At 35.7% G+C, this 16438-nt stretch overlaps 1 protein-coding gene across 1 annotated transcript in view; it reads left to right on the forward strand.

Annotated features, from left to right (window-relative positions):
* The window catches only part of LOC137399687 (protein phosphatase 1 regulatory subunit 21-like), a 39370-nt gene that overhangs the window by 22312 nt on the left and 620 nt on the right, over positions 1-16438 (forward strand). The window contains exons 12-17 of the mRNA XM_068085880.1: positions 1941-2077; positions 2885-3025; positions 3408-3602; positions 5893-5979; positions 7761-8009; positions 13166-13294. Of these exons, the coding sequence (XP_067941981.1) occupies positions 1941-2077; positions 2885-3025; positions 3408-3602; positions 5893-5979; positions 7761-8009; positions 13166-13294 (938 nt within the window). The remainder of the gene's footprint in view (positions 1-1940; positions 2078-2884; positions 3026-3407; positions 3603-5892; positions 5980-7760; positions 8010-13165; positions 13295-16438) is intronic.

Raw genomic sequence — 16438 nt, forward strand, 5'->3', positions numbered from 1 at the left:
TTTTACTATAAAAAGAGCTGTGTTTACCTGTTGATTTTCTATCTATCCCTAGGGTCAAGGTTAGGATAAAAGTTAACTTTCGGCAATACTGCCAATTCTTCACATTCAGATTGATAGACTGACGCTGTAACACCTGTACCAATCGATCGTCTTCAAGTATTATTAACAATTGCACAGCTACCTATTCTCTGTTTTGGCGACACATTTGACGATCTATCATGACAAACTAAAATGTCGTGGAAGTTGTATATATAATAGATATAGTGCTATGCGTACGTCGTTTTTTCTCAAAAGTGTAGCGAGATACGTTACCATTCACATCGAATTTGAGAATTTGCCCTTACTTGACATTACATTAGGTGGAATACTTGACCCTTACATTAGGTGGAATTTTTTTATGTAGTATGAAGCAAAAGTACTTTACATACATTTTGTACATTATCTTGAGTTTATGTTATAGGAGGTATACGTTATAGGAGTATCCACTGTAAAGTGAATGCATCTTGAGTTCTTGTCAACTTTTATAAAACTGCTATTTCATAAGCAATGACATCGGTGCTAGTAGTCAAACACCGGCGAATAGGTCAATAACAATTATACTAAATTACAATAATAACAACAATAATAATAATAATTTATAATAAGGAAAGAGGAAGTTGAAAGAGCTGGATAGCTACAAGGAAAATCTGAAAGAATAAAGATTATTGATCAATCAGTAATTTGAACTCAGCTTATAGACCAAAGACTTATTCCTGGTCAGAGATGATCTTCATCTATCGTAGATATGAAAAGAGACAGTTTTAAACTCTGGCATTTTAAAATCTGTTCAAAATTGAGTTAACAGTGCTGAATGTAACTAGCAATTCAATATTGAATAAACCTTTTGAATTAGCTATTTGATGAATGAGTTGCCATACACCATGGATAGAGTTGTCTTGCATTGCCAAAGAAACATGGAAAGTTGATAAATGAATGATCAGACTTACTTGTAAACAGATATACCATACAACAAAAGTGTACACTACAACCGAGAGAGAGAAATGAAGGGAGAGAGAGAGGGGGAAAGGGGAAGAGGGAGAGATAGAGAGAGGGGAAGAGAAGGAGAAAGGGAGGTGGAGGGAAGGAAAAGAGGAAGGAGTGACAAGGAAGGAGGGAGAGAAACTGTGAAATATGTTTACTCTTCACTTGAATTTAAAAAGGGCATAAAATTGGAGCCCGTATTTCATTCTAGTGATAACTATGTTCTGTTAGTGGAGGAGGAACGTTATAGAAAGGAATAACCTGAAGCTATAATACAGCCCCCCGCTCATTTTGCATATATAGGTCTATGGCTGAGATCTATTTGATATAGGATCTTTCTTGGAAGCTAATGATAGTTTTTAGCAATTAGTGTTAGCTAGTTAATTATTTATTCATTTTAGGAAATTATTAATTTATAACAAAAAATAACAAACAGATTATTAATCGATGGTGGAAATTCTCACATGACTAAATCCATCCTTTTGTAGGCTGTTTAAGTCGATTCAATAAACGTGTGAAAAAGAAAACTGATGAAGACTACCATAGCGCCTTTGAATCACTTGATACAACATATATGTACTCTTACAATATCTACCTTATACATATATTGAAACAATCAACAAATTTGCTGTAATCAATAGTATCAATAGCGTCATATTTACTTTGTTGAACTGCTTTGGTATTTGTCTTGCTTGTTTTTATATGCGTTTTGGGCTACACCGATCACGAAAGCTGCTAAAATCACGCTCGCTAATAGCCTGGTCAGCCAATTGAAAGCGTTTTGTCGATGATTTTGGTGTGCATGCACAGCTTTGACAATTCTGTGAGTTTCTGCCAAATATTTTCATGTTTCCAAATGTTTTCGTATATTTGGTAAATCAATATATGACCGCTGTGTACACAGTATTTATTCTTTGTAGCCTTAGGAATTGCTTATAATATGAAGAGTCAGCTGGAGACGCAGCTACCCACTGCTCAAGATAATTTAGAATCAACAGATCAGTGTCTTATGAAGGCTTTCGTATCTACCAGTGCTACACTAGCCAAGCTAGAAAAGGTACAAAGTATTTGGTGTTACCAAGCTAAATCACGAATATTTTACACATCTTTTGTTTAGACTTTATATTATTGAACTTGTTAGTTTTCCAAATCACTCAAATGCTCACATTTGTCCATCTGCATGCGAATTTGTAAGTTTTTTTACATGTGGAGGCAATTTCTTGCGCGATTCATACTTCAGTTCTGTTATGTTGTGGCTTTAACGTTGTTTGCGGTGTAAAATTTCTTTAGTAATGAGTGTATTCTAGTGCTGTATCAGTTGTAGATATGTACTTTGGCAACTCCAAACAGGTAGACGTATCAACTCTAGACAGTTAGCTGCGTCAACTCTCACACTTAGTTGTATCACTTGTAGACAGCTAGTTGTGTCAATCCTTAACAGGTAGCTGCATCGCGTCTAGAACTGTGGTTGTATCAACTGTATACACCTAACTGGCTCGATTTTTAGTTATGTCATTTTTAAACTAGTGACTGTGCCCATTCCTGATGAGTGACTGTGTCAACTCTATACAGGTAGCTGTATCAACTCTAGACAGGTAGTTGCGTCAACTCTAGACAGGTAGCTGTGTCAACTCTAGACAGGTCGTTGTGTCAACTTTAGACAGGTCGTTGTGTCAACTTTAGACAGGTAGCTGCGTCAACTCTAGACAGGAAGTTGTGTCAACTCTAGACAGGCGGTTGTGTCGATTTCGGACCTTTCTCTTTGTCAACTTTGAATAGTTAGTTGTTTTAGTCTAGACATGTAGACACGCCTACTCTAGACGCATAGACTTATGTGTTAGTATGTTTTCTTTTATTCTTACAGTTATCTATTTTCATGACGGAGATTTATACGAATATCTCAACAAGTTTGGCTGGAATGCCACAAGGCGTGACGAACAGGAGTGACCCAATAGTCACTCAGTTACAGCTCCAGTCATCACTTTACTTAAAAGCCATACAAAGGGTAGGGCTGAATTTGCTTGGTTTTACAATATGTAGATAGATTACAAGACCTTGTGTAAGGTTTAATACCTACACTTTAGCCCCTGTGTTTGAATGAGTTTAAAAGAGTTAGAGTTGTCTTTTCATTTCATCCTAAGCTATGGTAAGTTACAATGCCAAAATTGTCCTTTGGCATGCGTTTGTGGGTGTGTGGTGTGGGTTGGGCGGGTGGATGTGTGGTGTGGTGGATGGGTGGTCTGGGTTGTGAGCGGGTGGCTTGAGTTTGTGGTATGTCAAGTGAGTGGTATGTGGTAATTTTTCTTACCTAATTATCTTCTAATCTTATCTAATGTATCTTCTTCTGCTGAAATAGTTTGTAACCACAATTGTCTTTGATCCTGTAGCCTGTGGCCCCATCAATACCATACGAGGTGGCATTAGAGAACATGAAAACGTTATTCAGTTCAACTGAGAGCAGGGAAAGCCTCCACGAACAAGTTACGAAACTTAACAAGAAGGTCAGCAGGCTTGAGGAGGAGAAAGAAAAATGGATGCTAGAAGCACAACTTTTTAAAATTAAATATGAAAAGCAACAAAAGGTGAACTCTTAGTTTGTCAACTATTCGTTTTGTTATCAACTCCCCTGTCAGACGTTATGTTATTCACCGATGACAGCTTATTATGGCAGACGTTTGCCTTTTGGCCATTGAGATATACTTAGTAGTCCGACTTTATGAATGCTGGTTCATTAGTCAGGCAGTTACACGAATATCCTTGACCTTTCATTTTTGTAAAACCAGAAATTGGTTCATAGCAAAGTTTAGAAACAATCATTTTTTAAATTTTGATTAATTTGAAAACTCATCTGTGTTTCCCAAGACAATGAACCTTGGAAACCTGCATTACTTTTTAGTTATAAGCTATTACAGTAGTACCTTGACATACGAGTGTCCCAACATACGAGAAATGTGAGATACGAGGGAAATTTTGAGCAAGTTTTTGCTATGACATGCGAGACAAATTTGAGATATGAGCATACGAAACGGTTTTCAATGCGGCTACGAGATGGCCCAGCATGCAAAAGGCTGCTTAAGAGAACAGCGTCGCTTGGTCTTTTTCATCAGATCAATAAGGGTCTATAAAGACCAGCTAAAGGTGAAGGTGAAAATTCAGGCGAAAAAGGTAAGCTGGAAGAAAAGTAAAAAGATGAAACTGAAAGCAAAATTAGAATTTAGTTCAGTGCTACATAAAGTCAAAATTTATTGCAAGTCTGTTTGACTGTCTATAGTAATCTAAGGTGAACTAGACCAATTAAAACACATTTTGCCTTTGTAACATCATGTTTTAGGTGTTTTATTCAGAGGTTAGTAACAGATTAACTTACATGTTCTTTTTTCATGGTGGAAAAATTGATTTGCTATGCAAATTATTTAACATAAGAAATCGCCCGAGAACTGATTAAGCTTGTATGTCAAGGTAATACTGTATAGAGACTCGGGAGATGTATATGTGAAGTCTTGTGAAAAGGACAAAAGTGACCTGGGTCAACTTCAGATTGAGACACTGACATTTGGGTCAAATTCAGATTGAGACACTGACCTTTTGGTCAACTTGGGATTGAGACGCTTGCTTTTGGGTTCACTTGTTATTGGCCACGCTAACCATAATGATGAAGGTTTTCTGGAACGTATCGTGTAACAAGCTGTTAAGATACCCTTTTAAAGTACAGTGAAACTCGGATAACTCAAACTTCAAGGGACCGAGCAAAAGTGTTCGAATTATCAGAGCGTTCAAGTTATCAGAGCACTGTCACAAGTCCATGTATTTACTTATTTATTAGTAGATACATGTACATATACAATCTATAATATAAATCAAAAGCACAAATGGCTTGTTTCAAATTAAATGCTTCTAATGTAAAGTTTAAAATGTTTTTATCAAAACGTATAGAGATTTTTCTATCACTTGAGATTGGTTTGTTGTTTGAGGTGATGTTATTGCCAGGACGTTTTTTAGATTGACATTGGCAAAACTTGATCGTTGTTGAAATGCTCAAAAGAAAAGACATCTTTTTCTTTTGAGCGTTTTACCCATGATCAATTTTGCCGATTTTTCTTGAAGTTTATGCAAAGATTACCTCACTTTACCTCGCTTCCGAAAGGCGATCGCTACGCGGATGTTTGGTATAAATCAAATTTCACCAAACCTTTAGAAAAGTCGTTGACAAAAATATTTTGCCGATGGTGGTAATAACGGCGCTTATGAATTAAGAAAAGTTTAGGTTTACCTCTTTGGCTTGAAATAAAGTGATTTTCTAAAGCGATAGCAACCATTTCAGTAGCCGTTGGGCAAAAAAAAGTTCGAATTAACAGTGTTGAGTTCGAGTTATATAGAGCCATTTATCATTGCGTGGGAACAGACCAGGCAAATCCATTCGAATTAACCATGTGTTCGATATATCCGAGGGCGAGTTATCCATGTTTCACTGTATATTACATTACATACTAAATTCTCTTCAATTTATAGTTTATGAAATGTAAATTTATATTTCAAAGCATATTTTATTCATAAGGTTTTATATTTTGCTTTATCTTAGGTTCTGTAGAATTTTGCATTCTCCATAAAGTTTCATGTGAATGTACATGTTGTTCCATGGCATTTCAAGTTTTATATACTTTATATTTCATCGTATGTTATATATTTTAAAGTTTGTTATATTTTAAAATATTTCAAAAAATTATTCGTACTGTTTTGTATTTCCAAATATATTATATTATATTACATTTGATATTTCAAAGTTTATTACACATAGCGTGATGTTTTTCATTGTACATTTGTACATTATATTTCACGGCGGTTTAAGAATTAAAAGTATACTACATATTTCAGGTGTCACCAGATGCCTCAGCTCAACAAGCTGGTGAGGGTTCAGGCCACACCCTTCCACTACCTACCAGTTCCATAAAGCATGGCGAGGTCTGTTCCCACTATGTTCTTCCTTAATGACATAATTGTAGGCATTTCGGTTAACGATGTATCAAGTCACTACTTTGGTATGCTGGCATTTCGGCAAGCTTGTCACACTGAATCAGTCACAGTCGTTTTTGGGAATCGTATAAAGATAGTTTATTATTGAAAAATGGATTGCGACTAGTGACAACCATGTCTAAATTACTGCAATCTCTGTCAATCAGGCTACAGTAACTCCTCCCTTTTTGCGTTTAATCTGGACATGTGCTGCATGATAAGCGAAAACCCATAAAATTGAAACTAATAATCTCATATCTAATAAAGTCACTTGTTTTTATAAATTGTACACATTTTTCTTTTTCATGGAGGTTCAATGGACAATTTTGAGAGTCGAGGGCATTTAAGAAACATAATAAAGGGGCGTCACAAGCAATTTGTACTTTTAAACTTCACAAAACTCAATGTTACAATAAATAACAAACTGCGATGTCGTCTAGCCCATTGATGCTTGCTAAGGAATCTCACTGGGCCAAAGTTTTAGAGAGATTTATGTATATTATATATATTGTTTTTTTTATATTTTATTTTAATAATTTTTTCATAATTTTTCAGTTAATATTTTTTACTCCGTGAGGTCCTGAAGCCGCGGGAGATGAATCACGAAGTATCAAGGGATTATACAGTACCATAAATAACCATAGTTCTACTGGGATTATGCAGTACCATAAATAACCATAGTTCTTATGGGATTATACAGTACCATAAATAACCATAGTTTTATTGGGATTATACAGTATCATAAATAGCCATAGTTCTACTGAGATTATACAGTACCATAAATAACCATAGTTCTTATGAAATTATACAGTACCATAAATAACCATAGTTTTATTGGGATTATACAGTATCATAAATAGTCATAGTTCTACTGAAATTATACAGTACCATAAAAACCATAGTTCTACTGGGATTATACAGTACTATAAATAATCATAGTTCCACTGGGATTATACAGTACCATGAATGACTATAGTTCTGCTTGGATTATACAGTACCATAAATACTCATAGTTCCACTGGGATTATACAGTATCAAGAATGACTAGTTCTGCTTGGATTATACAGTACCATAAATAACCACAGTTCTACTGAGATTATACAGTACCATAAATAACCATAGTTCTACTGGGATTATACAGTACCATAAATAACCATAGTTCTACTGTTCATGATGCAAATACATTTTCTACTTGTCAGGCTGCGTGTTTATTCATCGTTTGCTTTTTATGGTGCTAATTTTAATGTATAGCATTCTATCCCTTATATCAGACGCGGTTTGCTAAGTTTTCAATGGTAGATTTGCTCTTCAGAGAGCCCCAGGAATTGCCTTACATGTTGCTACCTTTGCTGCCAAAAATGTAATCTAAATAAGGTCAGTTAATTTAAAATCGGAAGTCTTTGATCATACTTGAGGTGAATATTCAATCAGCTTAGTTTTAAATAAAGGTAAAGCTTTGAAGTAGATATGACTACCTTGATATATTGTAACGGACTGGCCTAACAGCAATTCTTTTTAATCGATGCTAGAATCATCGATTTGACTTTATCTCACCGCATTTGTCTAATCAAATTTTTTGATACATCGCTGCTATTTGCTTATGTCACCTGTTATAACGTCCCATCAAACACAGCAAATTTTAAACATTAGCGCTTTTGAAACCTTTTTGCCTCTTCTGTATCTTTAGAATATTGTTTGCAATGACATAAGGCAGCTTCATATTCTTGTAGCTGGGCACTCTCCACCAAACTCCCATAGCTTCAGATACCGATGAGGCTACACGGGAGTCGCTGTTGAAGTCCCATCTCAGCAAGAGAATAGAAGAGTTGACTAATCAATTACAGCTAGCTGATAGCAAAGCAGTTGCGTGCCACGCCGAGTGCAGAGCTTTGGGCAGACGACTCCAAATATATAATAAGGCTAAGCTCAAATCCCAGGATGAGTTGACGCAGGCAAACTCAACCATAAGCCATTTGCAGGTATGGTTCCTAGGCTTTCAAAAGCAGTTGATTTCCTGCTCATTCTCTCGCGTTAAGTCGCTGAGGCAACCTCTATGCACAATCTATAAATAAAAAATGATTGTATATGTAACACTTTGTGATGTTTCTCACTCATTATAACAAAGATTATAAGAACTGGTACTATGCTAGTCTAGTTCGCCAGGTCATCAGGTGTAATAACTGTACATACCATTATTCTGGAATGTCTGAGAGATCGAATGGTGCCGGTGTTACAGTAAAAACTTTTTACTATAAAAGTGATTCTATTTGTTCTTCCTCTATCTGTGCCTGGGGGGTCAAGGTTAGGATCAAAGATAACTTTCTATGATACTCCCAACTCATGGCATTCAGATTGGTAGACCAACGCTGCAACACCTGCACCAATCGATCACCTTTAAGTATTTATGAACAATTGAGCAGTTATCTATTTTCTATTTTGTCGTCACATTTGATGATCTGTCACGACGAACTAAAATGTCATGGAAGTTGTTTATAAAATAGATATAATGCTATAATAGGCACGTAAATATTTTTCTCTCGCAAGTGCGGTGAGATCGAGTAGCGTTCTAATCGAATTTGAGAGCTCGCCCGACTTTACACTTTACATTATATGAAATATTTTATGTAGTAGGAAGCAAAAACTTCACTTGAATTTTTTTTACGTTATTTGGAATTTATGTTACAGGATTGTTGACTGTATTGTGGAGTCAAGTTAGTGATTTGAAGGTTACAGTAACAGGAATGACAAATAAATAACTGTTTAATATATAAGAAATGAGATAAGCAATAAAATGTATTGTTGATTCTTGGTTCTTTTACCCAGTCTTGCAGAAGTTGTTACAAATAGTTAACAGTGTAATATATTTCCAATGAGGATGGTTCAACCCTTGGGCTCTTGCTTTGTGATAAATCATAATTCAGTGTTGATGTATCATAGCAGTGTTCTAAGAGGTGTGTGGTTAGCCAAGTCTCTTCTTATAGACAAGAGTCACTTCGGCTCATTGCGCTCCACTTCAGGACTAAGGCTACTGACACTTTAATTATAGGATACATGGCTAATAAGTGGTTGTTGTTAGCGACCTAGTTCACAAGTGTTTTGTTTGCATAAGAAATATGAGATGTGCAAAATTATGGTTTTTTCTAGCCCTTTTCACCCGGCAGCGAAATTCTTTTGGTTTACATATGGCAGTAAAATCTTGGCTTTTGATTGGTTTTAGTAATTGAGTTTTAGTAACCAAAACCTAAACAAAACAACCTAACACAAAATTTCAAAATTTGATTAAAAATGGTTTAAATCAATGAGTTTTAAGTGAGCGCCCTCTTACATTTTAACAGCACCTTTTGAATGATAACATAATTTTACTAAGTCATTTGGAACTTTGTGTTCCTCTCTAATTATAACTATTAATTTTTAATGTAATGATGTAGGTTTTGGCTACTAAAACTCAATTACTAAAACCAATCAGGAATCAAAATTTTACTGCCATATGTAAACCTTTTTGGGAAAACAAAATTCGCAAACCGGCAGGTATCCCCTTCACAGGAGGTGCCAAACATTAACCATCTGAGAAAGATGCAAGGAAAGGTCTCTTGATGAGAAATAGAGTGGGTTCAGCATAATAGTCAGCTTAGAGAATAGATTCATGATTATGTAACTGCAAACTTGAAAAATAGAACCAATTTTTAAGGAAGTTTAACATGAGCAAAGTGCACAAACTTGGTAAAAATGGTTAGAAACCATGCTTTTATCCTCAGAAGGAACTATTTCCTCATTGAAAAAACTTACGATTGGTAGGTATGCGTGCACAGCGTATGTAATGTCATCGTAGCTAAGTACAGCCTACTGTTCATTAGCTAAGTGAGCAATACGCTATGGTTACCATGACAAGCCTAATTTTTTCGTGCGGTTATGTCCAAAACCTTTGTACCCTTATGTTACATGTAGTTGTTGATTATAAGATCTTCATATAACATCTCAGCTCGAAGTTTATAAAACTATACATCATTTTAAAACTTAGTGTGTACTCTCTTCATTTAATGAAATATAAAGTTTTTTAGTTCTTAGCATACAGATAATTAAAAGTTAAGCTGAGCTCTCGTTGCAAAACGCAGAGTAAACTTGTTAATCATTGCATATCTCGAAAAACATCTGAGGAATTCAGCAGCAATGCAGAGCAAAGAGCAAAGAGCTGGCTATATGTAAATGTTTGGTTCAAACTACAGCAAAATAAATTTAAAATTTAAATTTTTGCAACATGAGACATGTATTAGGTTTTTTGTTAGAAAACAACAGAGTTGAAACATTTTAAGTTTCAATTGCATATTTGAACTGTTCACAAATTCTGATAAAATAAGATAGAGTTGCTTAATTCTGGTAATTTTCAGCATGGCAGCCTTAAATGAACCATAACATGTTGTACTGTTTATGGGATTACCATAATTTTGCGCACTACTATTTGTATATGGTAAGAACAAGCAAAATTAGCAGCATTTGTTTGTGTTTAAGGCGTGGAAACACACGCTAATGTTTTAGCGCAACAATTTATGGGAAGGAACATTTTGTCAATTTGTCAACATTTAAGTATTTATACAGGTAGAATATGCCTGCATATTTCAACTCTATAGGTACTAGAGTTTATGTCTATGCACAAATACTAACTGGTAGAATTTGTGCATTTGCATCACATATCAATAACCACGATTGTTAGCCACCAGTTGCATAATCAGTGGTTATAGCTGGTGGGCGTAAGAGGTTGACAGCCTGTGACAGGTACTTAGCGGTATTCATGCCGTCTAATATAAATTATCGATAATAGAAAGAGAACCTTTAGTGATATAATGTTAATGGCTATTCTGATGGGGCATAATAATAGCTGTATAAACGTTATAAGTATAACATAGCTAGTAGTTGCCATATCCAAAATAATAAATGCTTGTCTGTCTGAAGCCCCAGTTAGAGATCGGTAGAAAAGATTGTCTCATACGTAACTGGAACTCACATAGTTCAGCTTGTCAGACCTAAATTCCACGAGAGTTTGATGCAGTCGTTTATTTTTTATCAATATGTTGTGATATTGCATCGATACATTTTCACTAGGCAAAGCTAGCAGATTTCATTCAATAGTATAGTTGTGATAAAAGGCTCTTGAAGCAATGGTCTCACCAGGGAATCACTTGCATCTTTTGTTTCGTCAAGGTGGCAGGCGGTTGTAGGGCAGACAACAGAGAAGTTTCTCATGATACAACGAATAATTGTTTGACATGCTTACACTTTGAGTAGTGATAAAGGTCAGACATACAGTTTTGTTATTTCAATACACTCTTCTAGCTATTGTATACTATACTAAAAGCTTCCGCTTTGGGTCATGAATTGTCATCCCCTCATTTAATATTCCTTGCCAAAACAAATATCGCTCATTTCATTTAAAGTACATTGTAGCAACACCTAATTCTCTAGGTATATATTGCAAAGGAATTCAATTAAATCAATTCTATCAATACAACTTGCATTATATCGGTTTAGCAACAGCTCAAAAGGCCGTAGAGTATGATATTAGTTGCAGTTTGTTTATTTTTATCAAATTTATTTAAATAACACAAAAACAGCTCACATTTTCAGCTGTATTAAACATTTTAAAATATAAAAACCGCTCCATGTTTTATTTTAATCCTATATTGTCAAGTATTGCATGGTGGGCCATTAAAATGGCTGGTTGTCAGCATTTCAATGTTCCATCACAATAAGGACCGATCAGGGGGAACAGATCTGTAATTAGTTTTAGCATACATCTAAGAGTGATGAGGTTATTATTGTACGTAATTTTAAATGGCTCACCTCACACTTCCATTATGTAAGCTTTGCTGTGTGGACAGATAGGTCTTCCTCCTGTTTTAGTTTCTGTTTATATTGCATTAGTTAACAAGTCTTGAAGGTATTCCACATTACAGTAGGCGCTCCTACTATGTAAATAGTCTGTTCCAAGAATTTTTACATTATAGGAATTTTATGTTGTACCAAATGTAAAATACAGGTGAATAATCGGTTCTAAGGTCTTTCAAACTCACCCCTTTGTCTGTTCAAAAACAAAAAAGCCAAACTTATTAATTTAAGGATTTACAGTAACTGTAGTATTATCAGTTTGTATCAAAAAAAAAATTTGTTATCACTTGGTTTAGGGTTTTTTAATCCTTGGTTTAGGGTGTCTTATGCTGTGTGTAATTTTATGCTAAGTTGAAGGGAGCACACACTTTCAATGCCAATTTAAATCAATATTTTCACAGACAGCAAGGTTTTTGCCGCAACTAGAAAATGAAAAAGAAATTTTTCTCTCAAGTAAAGCAAAACAAAATTATATCTTTACTATAATATGAGCCGAGTCTGTCTGTCCATATGTTTATCCAAAGCCAGGTTTAGAGGTTAAGGTAAACAATATCATCAAGATCATGTCTTTACATACAGTGGTCTAGTGCTTTTTGGCATCGATGTTTTGACTTATTTTTATAAGCCCACCGAAATAAAAAGAATCATTTTGACATGCAATGAAAAATAAATATATTTGTTATAAATATTATTTCATATTATTATTGAACTGTATGGATTTAATTGAACTAGACAAGTAAGCAAACCTTTATTTTGACAATAATGCAAATTACAATGCAATATTTCAAATTCGTTGATGGCGCTCAAAAGCTGTAGAATTCAAATTAGCTTAATTGCTTGGTATCGTTTCTTCAAATTTGGCGATGGGTAGAAAATCCGTAAATTTAAAGTTCAACCTCAAAACTTCTAAAAGTGATTTCGACAATAAGTAATAATTATAGTTGGCCAGTAGTAATAATAAGTGGTGCCACACTGTTGGGTGCCAAATATTTTGGAGTCGAAATAATTTGGAGTCGAAATAATTTGTAGTCGAAATAATTTGGAGTCGAAATAATTTGGAGTCGAAATAATGTGGAGTCGAAATAATTTGGAGTCGAAATAATTTGGAGTCGAAATAATTTGGAGTCGAAATAATTTGGAGCCGAAATAATTTGGAGCCGAAATAGTTCAAAAATGGGCATAAAAAAGTGGCGCCAAAAACGATCCTTTCCAGTTATAAAAGAGTTATGTTCTCAATCTTTTCTACGTTTTACAGGATGAGCTCCTTACAACAAAGAAAAGTTATGATGCCCAACTGATGACGATGAGTGAAGCATTGGCCTCTATGAATGGCAACTTAGCCTCACAACAAGATGAAATTGAAGAGCTCAAGCAACAACTGCGGGTGGGTGTAGTAAGAATCATGTTAGACTTAGTCGGGTGTAGAACTTGAGCACTTGTCAATATTGTCTTCATGATACACAAATTTAACTTCATAGACATGAGTTGATCTATTAGTTATTATTGTCAGCTGGTAGAAGCCGATCACCTATAATAATTTAGCTTATTTTCAAGTTGGAGAGAAAGCTTTTACCATCTCATCAGGTTTCCGTGTCATTGAGGGCATTCTTCGAGGTCGCTTTTAGATTCCTTACTTGAAGCAATCATATAGCTGTGGTAAATGTGGGATATTTGAAGTCCGATCGTGTACTGCTCTACATTTTGGAATACTTAGTGTTTGGATAATTGAGTTAGGTCTCGTTGACCGCGAATTAGTGATTGCATGGTCATGGGCATTGGAGTAGCGCCCCCTCCTTTTACTTTTATAACTAATTTAAAGTTCTTAGGCTACAATAGCCAAACACACATGCTTGCTAACAAACCAGTTCAATATATGCTGCAGTGGTGCACGAAATAAACTGGAACTTTTAGATGGAAAACTAAAATCTTTCGTTTACAGCATTTTTTACTTTTATGATGCGCAGATATGATTTGAACTAAGCAAACACAGATGTAGCTAGTATAAGCATATATGCACAGAATGTTATTTTTAGCCATAACAAAGTTAAATGTTCAGAATTTAGCCTACATGATCTTTCAAAACATACATAATTTCGCAGCTATTTGGCTGACATATTTGAATTCAGGACAATCGAGGATTAATTCAATATATGATTTATGATTATTGACTAAATTCACGATAAGTAACAATGTTGTAAATGAGAAATTTAGTTTTCCAACAAAGGCGTTCAGTTTATTTTGCACACCACTCTAGGATGTTTTTTGCTCGCCAGTCATCGACGGTGTAATTAATGTGACCGTTTCATATCGCAGAAAGGGACATGTAGAGGACAACTCCAAGTTTACAAGGACCCATAAGACTTAACGAATGCTTACCACTTACTCACATTCTGAAGAGGATATTTTTTGATATCCGGTCTAGAGTACGCATAGCTAATGCAAAACACTTTTAAGGAAAGTAGAATCAATAACGATATACTGTAAGCCGTTGATTTCAGGCTTGTCTTTTTGAGCAAATACTGAGCCTGATGCAATGATCCCTCTTCTTACGTCTCTACCCTCTCTTTGTCGCAAACTCTTCCACTCCCTCCTTTAAAATCAATAAAACAGACTACGTATAACTTTAGATAAAACACTTTATTATTATTATTAGTTTCATGCTTGGTAAGAGCATGAAACTATCAAATTTTACCAAGCAAGAAACTAATAGTAATCAAGTGTTTTATCTAAAGTTATAGTCTGTTTTATTGATATATATTATTATATATTATATTCTATGGATTAAAATCAACAAAACTTACCATAGTTAAAACACTCAGGTTCAAGCGAAAGGGCGATTTTGAGATCTATAGTTGCAAAAAGACTGGAGACGCGTAACCATAGAACCACAACGAAATAGTCGATATTAATAAAGAGAGCGACAGGCAGCAAAGCAATTAGTTTTGCAACTCATTTTGGCATGTATTTTCTTCCAAGAATTTTAACCGCAATCAAATTTTGTCGACTTTAATCTCGAAACATCATGACAGTCAGATTGACTCAAACAAAAAAGTCGCACATTTTCAGGTTCCGCGCCTTGATTAGCCTTGCTATTGCGCACAGGGACCTCATCATCACCTTCCCTGGAGTGACATTTTTTTCTATTTTTCTTGTTCTTGTATACTGTAAGAAACATTCTTCATATTATTTTTGTAGTTATATTATAAATGAAAATAAACAAACAAACCTGATAGAAAAATGCCGATGCTTTCTGATACAATCTGCAAATGTTTTGTGCAAGTCTATATTTAATGAATGGCGTTAAAAATATATAAATATTGTTTCACACGCTATATAAAAGTCCATTTTTGTGGCAATAGTCATAAAATGCTGTTTAAGTTATCCGCTTTGTATACCTGTAGCTGAACCTGGTAATACGTGATAATCAGTTACTCGCTGTGCTGGTTATAATTCTCAAAGCACATACAAACTCGCAAGAGTACCACCGGTTACCTGTTTAAAGTCTCATCCAGCCTCACGATTTGGTTGGTTTGAGCGAGCGGTTTTAGATTTCTGAACAAGCCGGAAGGTCATAAGTTATAACAACTCATTAAGTTCATGGTCACAGGCAAAGATCTGCTTCACTTTTTAAAGGATTCTCATAATGCTTGCTGGCCCCCTATTGGCATATTAGTCGTGTAATGTCAGCAGGTCTTTTGATGCAGCATCTGATGCGTCAGCATGTATGAGTGAAAACTTCAATAAGCTAGTGCACAGTATGCTGTCCTCTCAAATCTTATCAGGCGAAGCACACCTTTATAGCTGGTCACGCTTATCTATCAGTTTCTCTTTATAAAGCCTGGTTCCCATATACGTCGCAAAGCACCGGCGACACACCGCAGGCTATTAGCGATGAAATGGGAACGTATGCGCCGAGGACCGCCGAGGATCGCCGGTAGTTGCCGGCGGCATCGCAATAGTTAAAGCCTGGTTCCCATATACGTCGCAAAGCACCGGCGACACACCGCAGGCTATTAGCGATGAAATGGGAACGTATGCGCCGAGGACCGCCGAGGATCGCCGGTAGTTGCCGGCGGCATCGCAATAGTTTAGCGCTGTTCAAATTTCGCAAACGGCCGCAGGCAAAACCTTCCCGAAATGCACTGTACGGGTAAAGGTCACCATTATAAGAACGGCGTAGCGAGCGAGCATTTTATTTGATTACGCAATTATGTTTACGATATTATTAACGATGTGGCTTTTATGTGAACATTAAACTGCGCTGAGCACCGCAAGTGTTTTGCTGCGCGATATTACCGCCGGTGCTTTGCGACGTATATGGGAACCAGGCTTTAGCGCTGTTCAAATTTCGCAAACGGCCGCAGGCAAAACCTTCCCGAAATGCACTGTACGGGTAAAGGTCACCATTATAAGAACGGCGTAGCGAGCGAGCATTTTATTTGATTACGCAATTATGTTTACGATATTATTAACGATGTGGCTTTTATGTGAACATTAAACTGCGCTGAGCACCGCAAGTGTTTTGCTG

Source organism: Watersipora subatra, chromosome 7 (genome assembly GCF_963576615.1).
Source record: "Watersipora subatra chromosome 7, tzWatSuba1.1, whole genome shotgun sequence".
Classification (NCBI taxonomy): domain Eukaryota; kingdom Metazoa; phylum Bryozoa; class Gymnolaemata; order Cheilostomatida; family Watersiporidae; genus Watersipora; species Watersipora subatra.